This window comes from Penaeus japonicus, unplaced genomic scaffold, assembly GCF_977035675.1.
Source record: "Penaeus japonicus unplaced genomic scaffold, GWHDUDI00000001_assembly GWHDUDI00000020, whole genome shotgun sequence".
In the NCBI taxonomy this organism is placed as follows: Eukaryota; Metazoa; Arthropoda; class Malacostraca; order Decapoda; family Penaeidae; genus Penaeus; species Penaeus japonicus.
This window is the reverse complement of record NW_028234422.1, coordinates 25,486,157-25,499,185: the sequence shown is the minus strand read 5'-3', so window position 1 is coordinate 25,499,185 and position 13,029 is coordinate 25,486,157. Positions and strand designations below refer to the sequence as shown.

The 13,029-nt window shown below is 37.0% G+C and overlaps 1 protein-coding gene across 4 annotated transcripts in view; it reads left to right on the top strand.

Moving 5' to 3' along the window:
• The window catches only part of LOC122248554 (uncharacterized), an 11,331-nt gene extending 2,077 nt beyond the window's left edge, over positions 1–9,254 (top strand). For all 4 annotated transcript variants that reach the window (XM_086548196.1, XM_086548195.1, XM_086548197.1 and 1 more), the window contains exons 2-10: positions 357–666; positions 1,133–1,891; positions 2,107–2,320; positions 4,594–6,164; positions 6,999–7,168; positions 7,631–7,792; positions 8,520–8,656; positions 8,767–8,959; positions 9,156–9,254. In XM_086548196.1, coding sequence (XP_086404322.1) covers positions 414–666; positions 1,133–1,891; positions 2,107–2,320; positions 4,594–6,164; positions 6,999–7,168; positions 7,631–7,792; positions 8,520–8,656; positions 8,767–8,959; positions 9,156–9,239 — 3,543 coding nt within the window. In that variant the 5' untranslated portion in view covers positions 357–413 and the 3' untranslated portion in view covers positions 9,240–9,254. The remainder of the gene's footprint in view (positions 1–356; positions 667–1,132; positions 1,892–2,106; positions 2,321–4,593; positions 6,165–6,998; positions 7,169–7,630; positions 7,793–8,519; positions 8,657–8,766; positions 8,960–9,155) is intronic.
• The last annotated feature ends 3,775 nt before the right edge of the window (positions 9,255–13,029 follow it).

Below are 13,029 nucleotides of genomic sequence, written 5' to 3'. Positions count from 1 at the left end.
CATCCATCCATCCATCCATCCATCCATCCATCCATCCATCCATCCATCCATCCATCCATCCACCCACCCACCCACCCACACACCCAATCATCCATCCACCTATCCATCCAACCATCTATCTATCCCTCCATCCAACCATTTATCTATCTACTTATCTCTCTATCTATCTATCTATATTTCTTTCCATCCATCCATCCATCTATCTTATATATTTATACATCTGAGTGTTTATATATTACTTGTTGGCTATCCACAGTACATACATTTGATAATGAATTAACCAAGCTAGTTGCTAGATACAAAGTCTTTTTTTTATATGATTGTGTTCACATTCTGACATTTGCCTTTCTTTTCAGAACAGAGACAATGTAGCACAAATAACCGGACCAGAGAACCAGAGCATCAGACAAGAGATGGCGACTGGTGTTGGCGATCGCTTGTCATGGAGCAGTCACAGCATAGTTCTGGCCAACAGCTTGCACCGTCTCTATGCACAGTCTAGTATGCTAGATGTTAGATTGGTGTGTGATCAAGCGCATATATATGCTCATAAGGTTGTTCTGGCAGCAGGAAGCCATTTCTTCTGGGAGCGCTTGCAGTCCTTAGGCGCAGGAATGGTTGAACTGCAGATGTCCTCTGTAAATCTTGGTACACCTATTACCCCAAGTAAGTTAATGATGTAGTAAATGGAAGTTATTTTAGATAGTAGGACTGGATAGCTAATGATGGATAGCTTGTGATTTCAGTTTGCTTTGAAAAATTGGACTGAGGGAAGTGACTTGGATGTGGTCAGGGTTAATTTCAAATTACGACTTTCATTATTTGGAAATGGTTTTAGATTGATATTTCAGATGTTTTACAGTAACTATAGGGGATGTGAATAACATTCATTATAGAATGTGAATATTAGAACCATACATATCTCTCACATCATGTTAGTCAGAAAGTGTTAGATAGAGAAAATTTTTATGGAAATGTACTTGTTTTTCTGTGAACAAAAACTTTTAGTTTGAAAGTCAACACATGAAATAAGACTGGGAAACTATTGTTATTTCTTGTTGAATAGTCAGTACTGTTTCTAATAAGAAAGGTAAAAATGTTCAGAATTGTCTAAATTTATTTTTGTTTTCAGGTGACTTGCGAGCAGTAGTTGAATACATGTACTGTGGAGAATTATTGGTGCCACACCACCGCCTGCCCTATGTTCTGGCTTTGGTGCGTTCTCTCCAAGTGTTTGGCTTTCAAACAGATCTAGAATCTCAGTTTATGACTCCTGGTGAAATTCACTATGCAACGGAAACCCCAAATGTGATCGAGGTACCAACCGAGAGTCCTCACATAACACTAGAAGGAACAGTGGAGAGTAATGGCGGGTTGGCCGACCATACGACCCTTCCTCTGCTGACTGTGAAACCCCAAGATCAAAATATTCTTCAAGATCCTCCTAAATATTCTGAGCCTTTGAAATTGGACACAAACCTTGGCACACATGTGTCCTCTACAAATATGTCCTTCAGTGAGCTTTGCACAGCGCCAGGGGCAGAGGGGGATGTTTTTGCTGGGCAGATTAGTCAAGTGAAGCATAATATTCCTTCTGTTTTTGAAAGTTCTGTCCTGGAAGATAATTCTCTGGTCTTCAAGACTCGTCCTCCAGAATGTAGTGAAGTTTTCAGCAAGTCTGATGGAGATGTGTACAGTGGAGCAGTTCTGAATCTCACTAGCGAACCTGATGCCTCGGATGAAGACAACAGAATGGCAAATGCGGGCAAGGACGACCGAGGAGGACAGCGAGATCCAAGACAAGCGAACACTTGCATTCTGGAGGGGGACACAGATGATGCTTACAATACTGTTATGTTGTTGGAAGCACTTGCAGGAGAGGCAGCTGGGAGTAAGACATGATACTTTGGGATTTTATTCTAGTGTTATATGAAATTGTAGTTATAAGAAAAAGAAACTAAGTCAGATTGATATTTAAAAAATTTAAGATCTTAATGAGCTGAAAAGGAATTGATGAAATGGAGAAATAAGAATAGAAATAGAATAGAAAAGGATTTTGATTACTCTAAAGTACTTGTAGAATTCATAATTCATATGGTATTACAGCTCCCAGTCAGGCTGTGGTGGATGTTGACAGTATTTTCCTGACTGAAGATGCAAAGATGGCTATCAGTCCAAGATGGATACGGTCTCGGAAGTCTCTCAGGGCTTCGGCAGAGTCCAGGGCTAGATTGAAAGTTAAAGATAGCATCGGTGGTGTATCTCTGCAAGACACTTCACAGAGACAGTCAACTGTGTGTCCTTCACTTCATGCTTCAAGGTGCTGCTTTTGAGTCTCTTTAGTAGCTTAAGATTAATCACAAATAGTTACTAAAGAATAAGCTTAAATAAAAAAAAAGAGAGAAAAAATACCATTAACCCATTGGATACAGGTGGTGTGAACATGCTGAGAGTATAAAACTATGTGGAGGGCCTGGGTGATGTTAACCCATTTGCGATGGGTGAAGTTATATCACATCATTGGAATATTTTTCTCCCTCTGGATGATGTCCTATTGCACCATGATCTCTCCCTGTAAATACACGTTTTACATAGTTATATACTCATTGCAGTTGCAGTTGTATATATACTTTTTTTGTGAAAAAAAAAAAAAATCCTCCTCTGATCACCCCGTAGAATCATGTGAGAGAGATCTCTAAGCGGAAAGCTGTGTGCACTAGTTATCTTCCCGGTGGAAGCGGCGTTAGACTAATATGCACCTCATTGTGGATGGGTTAACCCATTCATGAAGGGGGCATTCCAGCCTTGCATGTTACAATGCCAGGGCTCTCGCATAGGCCTAAATCAGTTAAATAAACAACACCTTATGACATCACCCTGTGAACGGGCCTTGAATGCACGGTACCCGTGGTGTACCACCCGTCCAGAGAGGGTTAACACAGTATTGTGCCAGCCATTCAATTGATTTAGGCCTAATAATTCGAACGCCCCGGCATTTGGACATTCTAGGCTAGAATTCCCCCGTCGGGAATGGGTTAATGTGCAAGCAAAATGTGAAGAGGAAGGTGAACTGGACATATTGCAGCAGCTGTCATTGTGGTTGCCTTGAGCTATGGCACTTGAAGCCATAAACACAGATCACCTGATTCTCCTTCCCATTCATGTTTATTCGTCGGGGATAGTTATTTCTTTTGTTTTTGTTTATGAAAGTTAAAAAGTGTGATAAAAGCTAGATATGTCTCTTGGTGCTCCCTCACTCTGAAATAAAACCTGTCTTGCTGGCCTGTTTTTGTGGTCAAACCAAGGAGAAGAAAGCCCTGTATCCAATGAGTTAATGTATAATACCTCTTGTTGAAAAGATGATTGTTTTGGGAGTTTGTGATTTATATATCTTCCATAATCCTGTTTGTGGACATGGATGTATATGTGTTATGTGGAGAGGAACAACTGCAACCCTAAATAGTTTCTCAGAAAACATGTTTATAACAAGCTTTTCCACCAACAACAAATAGTCAGCCCTTGAACCTTTTAGAAATTTAGTGTTGTCAGTATTTGGTACCAGCTAATGAATACCAATACTAATAATTAAGTAGGCACGCAGGAAATTTCTATTGGCAGCTCCTCTTGGTGTACCATATGTGCACCAAGAGATGGTTTGTTTCTATATCATATATAGGAGGACTGTGTTTAGTTGGTTTAGAATACTCTGTGGAATGATATAGCTCAAGATGATATTCATATTATGAAATCTGAAGTGAATGAAATACGTGTATCAAATTCAAATAACCATTACTTTGATGATGCTGTCAGTTATATATACAAAAGAGGAAAATTTATCACCCAGCTGGAAAACCATGACATCCAATTTTATACCTTTCTGCACCTATTTGCTGTTATGATTGTAAATGGAATTTACAGATGTTAATGATGTCTGATTTTTTTTTAAGGTATGTGAATACCACTTGCCTTTATATTTGTTAACCCATTCACGACGGGGGCATTCCAGCCTTGCATGTCACAATGCCGGGGCTCTCGAACGCATAGGCCTAAATCATTTAAATAAACGACGCCGTATCGCGTCCCCAGCGAACGGGCCTGTGCGAATGCACGGTACAGTAGTGTACCACCCATCACGAGAGGGTTAATACCGCTATGCTGCCTACACTTTCATAAAGAGCTGTGCTATCTTGCTATTGGAAACATAATATTGATAAATGATGAAGAGATCTTGCTCTTGTAATAGATGAATATTTTAGAATAACTGAAGAGATAGAGAAGGAAAATATTGTGACCCAAGTTTTCATGGCTTTCACTACCATTCTAGAACCAAGCATATTGTACATGATTTCAATAACATTTTACATATTTCTTAATTTAAAGAAAACAGTTCATTATAGAACTTTTCCAAGTACTTTTTCCAAGAATCATTTTATTTCAACATGTACCTTTACTAGAAGGGACAGCAGTATATTGAAAGATATATGTATTTTGTTACATGTCATAGTTACTTTGAAAGTTAACTGTTGTGCTATTATTCATATGCATAATTGGAACAACTACTATTTAGGGATTACCAATTCTCTTTTTCCACAGCCCTGGGGAAGAAGCAAACATATCTGATGCCAAGGAGAGTTGGATGGTGGTGGTGCCAGAGAGTGCTGGTGGAATTCCCCTTGTGCAGCAAGCAACCAGTATCAACACAATGCACACGCAACTTTCTCTGCCTCACTCCTCACAAGAGTTATCTCATGACCACACTCCAACAATTCATGTGGATTCAACATCATTAACTAGTCAAGCTACAATTCCTCCATTGGCAACTGTTACCATGGCATCACCCATTATTAGTCAGGCTTCATGTGCCAGCACCATACCTGTCTTAACACATTCCTCAGTCTCCAATCCTGGTACATTACTTGGTCATTCTTCGATTCCTAATGCAGCTTCCTTGCTAACCCAGTCATCGTTACCATTTACTCCGTATATTCAACCCTCCCTCCTTTCCACAACTGTCCTAAATCAGTCTGATGTAACACAGCCACATCAAGCACTCTCTACTATCCCTATGCAGGTCCTTTCAGCACAGTCTCTGGACTCTGAGGTATCGATATCATATTCTCCAAATGCACCATATTCAGTCACTGCTAGCTCAGTTAGCAGTCAATCATCCCTGCTCCCTATGCATGTTCAGACGCAAGGTTCAGTGGCAACTGGCCTTCCCACCACACAGGCTACCATCATTTCAACTTCTCCTATGACTTCTTCAAGGACAAGTTCAGCTGCCACCTCTCATTCAGGGGTCTCTTCCACTTCCTCACATGCCACTTCATCTTTTAACCCAATTCCACTTGTATCCCATTCATCTGTATCTTCAGCTCCTGATCTTACTCCTTCAGGAATTTCACAGTCTAGCATTTCTACTCCTTTAATCATTCAGTCGACCATTGCTAGTAACATCCTTCTGACACAGCCACCCATTTCAGCCCCTGTCCTAGCAGGTCCTTCAGTTATCAGTACACCTATCCTTACTCAGCCCAATCCTAACATCAGTCCAGTAGTTATTCAGCCTGCCATCCCAGCAGTTCCTCCTCCTGAACTGTCTCCCAGTACATCAACCATAGATCATGCATCAGGAGTACCAGAGCTGACTTTTTCAAGTTCAAATTCAACAACTCCCAGCAGCTCTTCCCCTGCTACTTCATGGTCAAATTCTCTGGAGCTCTCTTATACTACTGCATCTATGGTTGACTCACCCATTGTGACCCTGTCTTCCAGCTCCAGATCAAACTGTCATATTACTATGACATCCACTTCATCATCACAAGAAAATGACATTCCTTCAACTTCGTCCTCCACTATTCTTTCTACAAGAAGTTCATCATCAACTGACACTTCTGCTATTGCTACATCTGCTAGCAGCCTAACTACTGCCACAGTAACTTCTGTCACCTCTGCCACCATTAAGGAATCTTCCGAAACAACAAACATATGCACGAGTCCCATCAGTATCACGCCATCAAGCCCAGATCAGATACCAGATTATCCAGCTGAAAGTGAGGAAGATGATAGTCATGAATGCTCTCACTGTCCCCGAGGCTTTAAGACATTGGATAAACTCACCTTACATCTGTGGGAGGAACATGAGATTGGAACAATAGTCAAATGTAGGTCCGACAGAATTTTCCATATTTTTGTTTTATTCTCTATCATGAAAAATATTGCTTAATCAAATTAACACATATAAAAAAAGGTAAAATTAAAGAAAATGGGTGTGATACTCTTGTTTACTGTTAAAGGTAAATTTAGCTGAAACTAAGCTAAACTTTTTACTTGTAGCTTAGCATTTAAGCTGTGTTAACACACACATGTGCACATGTATTTATATGTATTTATGTGAGAATATATGTGTGCGTGTGCGTGAGTGAGAGAGAGAGAGAGTGAGAGAGAGTGAGAGAGAGTGAGGGAGTGAGGGAGTGAGGGAGTGAGGGAGTGAGGGAGTGAGGGAGTGAGGGAGTGAGGGAGTGAGAGAGTGAGAGAGTGAGAGAGTGAGAGAGTGAGAGAGTGAGAGAGTGAGAGAGTGAGAGAGTGAGAGAGTGAGAGAGTGAGAGAGTGAGAGAGTGAGAGAGTGAGAGTGAGAGTGAGAGTGAGAGTGAGAGTGAGAGTGAGAGTGAGAGTGAGAGTGAGAGAGTGAGAGTGAGAGTGAGAGTGAGAGTGAGAGTGAGAGTGAGAGTGAGAGTGAGAGTGAGAGTGAGAGTGAGAGTGAGAGTGAGAGTGAGAGAGAGGAGAGAGAGAGGAGAGAGAGAGGAGAGGAGAGAGAGAGAGAGAGAGAGAGAGAGAGAGAGAGAGAGAGAGTGAGAGAGAGAGAGAGAGAGAGAGAGAGAGAGAGAGAGAGAGAGAGAGAGAGAGAGAGAGAGAGAGAATGAGTGAATGAATGATAGTTATGTAGTACATGTCATTGGTTGAGTTGTTCTACAAATTATTTTTCCTCTTTTATCCAGGTCAACTATGTGATTTCAGTAGCCCCCTGCAAAGAACACTGGTTAAACATGCCTCGTCCCACATAACAAAAGACAACAACACCTGTGCCATCTGCAGCAAGAAATTCAAGACACGAGCCACAATCAAGACCCATCTCCGGGTACACCTTGGAGAAGAGGTCATGTACAAGGTAGTTTTCCTTTTGCCACCATTGTTTTTTTCTTTGATGAACAGTTCTAAAAGTCGGGTAAACAGGACTATATTAAGCAGTATATTTAATTGACACCGTTTTGAAAGTTTGTATTTTGATATGAATTTTATATAAATGTTAACCCACTCACGACGGGGGCATTCCAGCCTTGCATGTCACAATGCTGGGGCTTTTGAACGCTTAGCCCTAAATCAATTAAATGGCTGGCACCATATTGTGCCACCAGGCCACCGCGCTTTTGAATGAGCGGTACAGTAGTGTACCACCCGTCCAGAGAGGGTTAAAATATGTTTTTAGCAATTTTTTTTTTTCTCCTTTTGATCATAAAAGAGGATTAATGATATTAGTTTTGTTAAGGTGACAAGCTGTATAACAAAAATTAAAGCAACCATCCATAATTTTTGTTTATGAAATGAAGTCAACAACGACGATATCTTACAGTGTGACTCGTGTCCAGTGATGTACAGCCAGAAATTCAATCTCATCAAGCACATGGCCTCCAAGCATCAAAGGGATGCTGATGGGCAGCCTCTCACAGAGCCCCTCACTTGCCCCTACTGTGCCTTTTCCACACTTGCAGAATACAAACTGAAAGCTCATATTGTAAGTTTGTTCTTTGTTTTGTTTCAGTGTATAATAATTCTAGTCTTTAGAATGTTTAAAGGAATTGTATTTTTTTTTTTTTTTCAGGCTGATATTGCTGTATTTAGAATTTTGATGTTATGTGCTTTTTTATAACTTTTGTTCTAGAGGAATCTCTTCTAACCTAAAGTTTTTGAGGAGGTTTTACCCTTTGCAAGTTGGCTCAGGAAATTGTGAATTTCAGTATTTCTTTGAAAAGAAAGATATTGCATTTTACTCAAACAAATATATTTCAGGTATTGTTTGGGAAAATTTAGTGGTAAAAAAATGTGACCTAAGGTTGTCTGCAAAGATAATACTTTTAAACTGAAAAAGTATTGATTATTTTGTTGATAACTATAACATTTTCAGTAAAATGTTTAAAATAACTGACCAACCTTTGAGTTCTTCATCTATTAAGAATAAAAAGATGTGAACTACAATCTATTACTCTGCTAATTTCATTGGAAAGTGCCCTTAAGCAGCCAGAAAACTCTTCCCACACTTTATCAGTCCCCTAGCCTAACAATGTTACAATTTGTGGTTGTGATTTCTGACTAGGAATCATCCTGGAGTTCCCCACAAGTTAGAAGTTAGAAAAGATATAGTTAAAAAATATATATGGTTAGCACTTATAGGTCCATTGCAATATTTTTATTTGATATGTAAAACTGGTTTTGATATATCATCTTGAAAAATTGTCCTCCAGGTCCGGCGTCACACCGTTGACAAGCCCTTCAAGTGTGACCATTGTACATATGCTACGACAGAAAAGACAGCCTTAGCCAAGCACTTGAGAACACATACTAAGGAGCGCCCCTATATCTGTGAAACGTGCGGTTTCCAGTAAGTGCAACACCTCCATTGCTAAATGTCAATTACTTGAAATTATATATCCTTATATGTGATTAACACATTTATTGCATTTACATTTACTTTGGTCTCTTTGATTTCAGTGCCTTAACACTAAGTAGCCTTTGGCGTCATCGCCGTAGCCACACGGGTGAAAAACCCTATGAATGTGAACAGTGTGGCCAGCAGTATGCAGACAGCAAGCGTCTGCGAGATCATATGTATAAACATAATAATGTCAAGCCGTTTATGTGTCACAAATGTGGCTACACCTGCAGGCGCAAAGATAATTTACAGGTTTGTCATGGATACCTCCAGAGTAAAATAAATGATACAAAGTTAATAGTACAAAATTTGTGTATACTTGGGTAACTTTTTTTTTTTTTACATCTTTTTCAGTGTCTGTTAAGCTGCAAGTAGTTGTTACCAAAACTTGTGAGGAATATCAAGATAACCAATATGACTTTTCTAAGTAATTTTAATTGCATTCCAGACTCACCTTCAAAAAATGCACAAGCTAGAAGATCAAAAAGGTGCCGTTGTTTCAGAATCTACAGCTCCAATGTCTGGTAGGTAACATGTTAAAATGATAAGTTTGTATAGTGTGTTACAGTTCTATAAGTTAGTTTGATTTATGTGATGCCCATTGAAAGGTTCATTCTTTCTCTCTCTCTCTCTCCTTCCCTTTTTTACTCTTTTCCTTCTGTTCAATTTTTACCCTTAGTAACTGCCACCTAAAAATGAGCTAGTTTTAGGTTATCTTGCATAAATCACTTAAGATTATCTAAAAACAAATTGGATAGAAATTGCTTGCTACTTACTTGTTTCTCCAAAATAATGGGATTTTCTATAAGCAAATTGGATAGAAATTGCTTGCTACTTACTTGTTTCTCCAAAATAATGGGATTTTCTATAAGCAAATTGGATAGAAATTGCTTGCTACTTACTTGTTTCTCCAAAATAATGGGATTTTCTATAAGCAAATTGGATAGAAATTGCTTGCTACTTACTTGTTTCTCCAAAATAATGGGATTTTCTATAAGCAAATTGGATAGAAATTGCTTGCTACTTACTTGTTTCTCCAAAATAATGGGATTTTCTATAAGCAAATTGGATAGAAATTGCTTGCTACTTACTTGTTTCTCCAAAATAATGGGATTTTCTATAAGCAAATTGGATAGAAATTGCTTGCTACTTACTTGTTTCTCCAAAATAATGGGATTTTCTATAAGCAAATTGGATAGAAATTGCTTGCTACTTACTTGTTTCTCCAAAATAATGGGATTTTCTATAAGCAAATTGGATAGAAATTGCTTGCTACTTACTTGTTTCTCCAAAATAATGGGATTTTCTATAAGCAAATTGGATAGAAATTGCTTGCTACTTACTTGTTTCTCCAAAATAATGGGATTTTCTATAAGCAAATTGGATAGAAATTGCTTGCTACTTACTTGTTTCTCCAAAATAATGGGATTTTCTATAAGCAAATTGGATAGAAATTGCTTGCTACTTACTTGTTTCTCCAAAATAATGGGATTTTCTATAAGCAAATTGGATAGAAATTGCTTGCTACTTACTTGTTTCTCCAAAATAATGGGATTTTCTATAAGCAAATTGGATAGAAATTGCTTGCTACTTACTTGTTTCTCCAAAATAATGGGATTTTCTATAAGCAAATTGGATAGAAATTGCTTGCTACTTACTTGTTTCTCCAAAATAATGGGATTTTCTATAAGCAAATTGGATAGAAATTGCTTGCTACTTACTTGTTTCTCCAAAATAATGGGATTTTCTATAAGCAAATTGGATAGAAATTGCTTGCTACTTACTTGTTTCTCCAAAATAATGGGATTTTCTATAAGCAAATTGGATAGAAATTGCTTGCTACTTACTTGTTTCTCCAAAATAATGGGATTTTCTATAAGCAAATTGGATAGAAATTGCTTGCTACTTACTTGTTTCTCCAAAATAATGGGATTTTCTATAAGCAAATTGGATAGAAATTGCTTGCTACTTACTTGTTTCTCCAAAATAATGGGATTTTCTATAAGCAAATTGGATAGAAATTGCTTGCTACTTACTTGTTTCTCCAAAATAATGGGATTTTCTATAAGCAAATTGGATAGAAATTGCTTGCTACTTACTTGTTTCTCCAAAATAATGGGATTTTCTATAAGCAAATTGGATAGAAATTGCTTGCTACTTACTTGTTTCTCCAAAATAATGGGATTTTCTATAAGCAAATTGGATAGAAATTGCTTGCTACTTACTTGTTTCTCCAAAATAATGGGATTTTCTATAAGCAAATTGGATAGAAATTGCTTGCTACTTACTTGTTTCTCCAAAATAATGGGATTTTCTATAAGCAAATTGGATAGAAATTGCTTGCTACTTACTTGTTTCTCCAAAATAATGGGATTTTCTATAAGCAAATTGGATAGAAATTGCTTGCTACTTACTTGTTTCTCCAAAATAATGGGATTTTCTATAAGCAAATTGGATAGAAATTGCTTGCTACTTACTTGTTTCTCCAAAATAATGGGATTTTCTATAAGCAAATTGGATAGAAATTGCTTGCTACTTACTTGTTTCTCCAAAATAATGGGATTTTCTATAAGCAAATTGGATAGAAATTGCTTGCTACTTACTTGTTTCTCCAAAATAATGGGATTTTCTATAAGCAAATTGGATAGAAATTGCTTGCTACTTACTTGTTTCTCCAAAATAATGGGATTTTCTATAAGCAAATTGGATAGAAATTGCTTGCTACTTACTTGTTTCTCCAAAATAATGGGATTTTCTATAAGCAAATTGGATAGAAATTGCTTGCTACTTACTTGTTTCTCCAAAATAATGGGATTTTCTATAAGCAAATTGGATAGAAATTGCTTGCTACTTACTTGTTTCTCCAAAATAATGGGATTTTCTATAAGCAAATTGGATAGAAATTGCTTGCTACTTACTTGTTTCTCCAAAATAATGGGATTTTCTATAAGCAAATTGGATAGAAATTGCTTGCTACTTACTTGTTTCTCCAAAATAATGGGATTTTCTATAAGCAAATTGGATAGAAATTGCTTGCTACTTACTTGTTTCTCCAAAATAATGGGATTTTCTATAAGCAAATTGGATAGAAATTGCTTGCTACTTACTTGTTTCTCCAAAATAATGGGATTTTCTATAAGCAAATTGGATAGAAATTGCTTGCTACTTACTTGTTTCTCCAAAATAATGGGATTTTCTATAAGCAAATTGGATAGAAATTGCTTGCTACTTACTTGTTTCTCCAAAATAATGGGATTTTCTATAAGCAAATTGGATAGAAATTGCTTGCTACTTACTTGTTTCTCCAAAATAATGGGATTTTCTATAAGCAAATTGGATAGAAATTGCTTGCTACCTACTTGTTTCTCCAAAATAATGGGATTTTCTATAAGCAAATTGGATAGAAATTGCTTGCTACTTACTTGTTTCTCCAAAATAATGGGATTTTCTATAAGCAAATTGGATAGAAATTGCTTGCTACTTACTTGTTTCTCCAAAATAATGGGATTTTCTATAAGCAAATTGGATAGAAATTGCTTGCTACTTACTTGTTTCTCCAAAATAATGGGATTTTCTATAAGCAAATTGGATAGAAATTGCTTGCTACTTACTTGTTTCTCCAAAATAGTGGGATTAGCTATAAGCAAATTGGTTAGAAATTGCTTTGCACCTACTTGTTTCTTCTCTCCAAAATAATGGGATTTTCCTATAATCAAATTGTAAATAGAAAATTGCTTGCTAACTTTACTTGTATCTCACCAAAAAATGGATTTTTCTATAAGCAAATTGATAGAAATTGCTTGCTACTTACTTGTATTCTCCAAAAATAATGGGATTTTCTATAAAGCAAAATTGGATAGAAATAGCTTGCTAACCTACTGTTTTTCTCCAAAAATAATGGGATTATCTATAAGCAAATTGGATAGAAATTGCTTGCTACCTACTTGTTTCTCCAAAATAATGGATTTTCTATAAGCAAATTGGATAGAAAATTGCTTGCTACTTACTTGTTTCTCCAAATAATGGGATTTTCTATAAGCAAATTGGATAGAAATTGCTTGCTACTTACTTGTTTCTCCAAAATAATGGGATTTTCTATAAGCAAATTGGATAGAAATTGCTTGCTACTTACTTGTTTCTCCAAAATAATGGGATTTTCTATAAGCAAATTGGATAGAAATTGCTTGCTACTTACTTGTTTCTCCAAAATAATGGGATTTTCTATAAGCAAATTGGATAGAAATTGCTTGCTACTTACTTGTTTCTCAAAATAATGGGATTTTCTATAAGCAAATTGGATAGAAATTGCTTGTACTTACTTG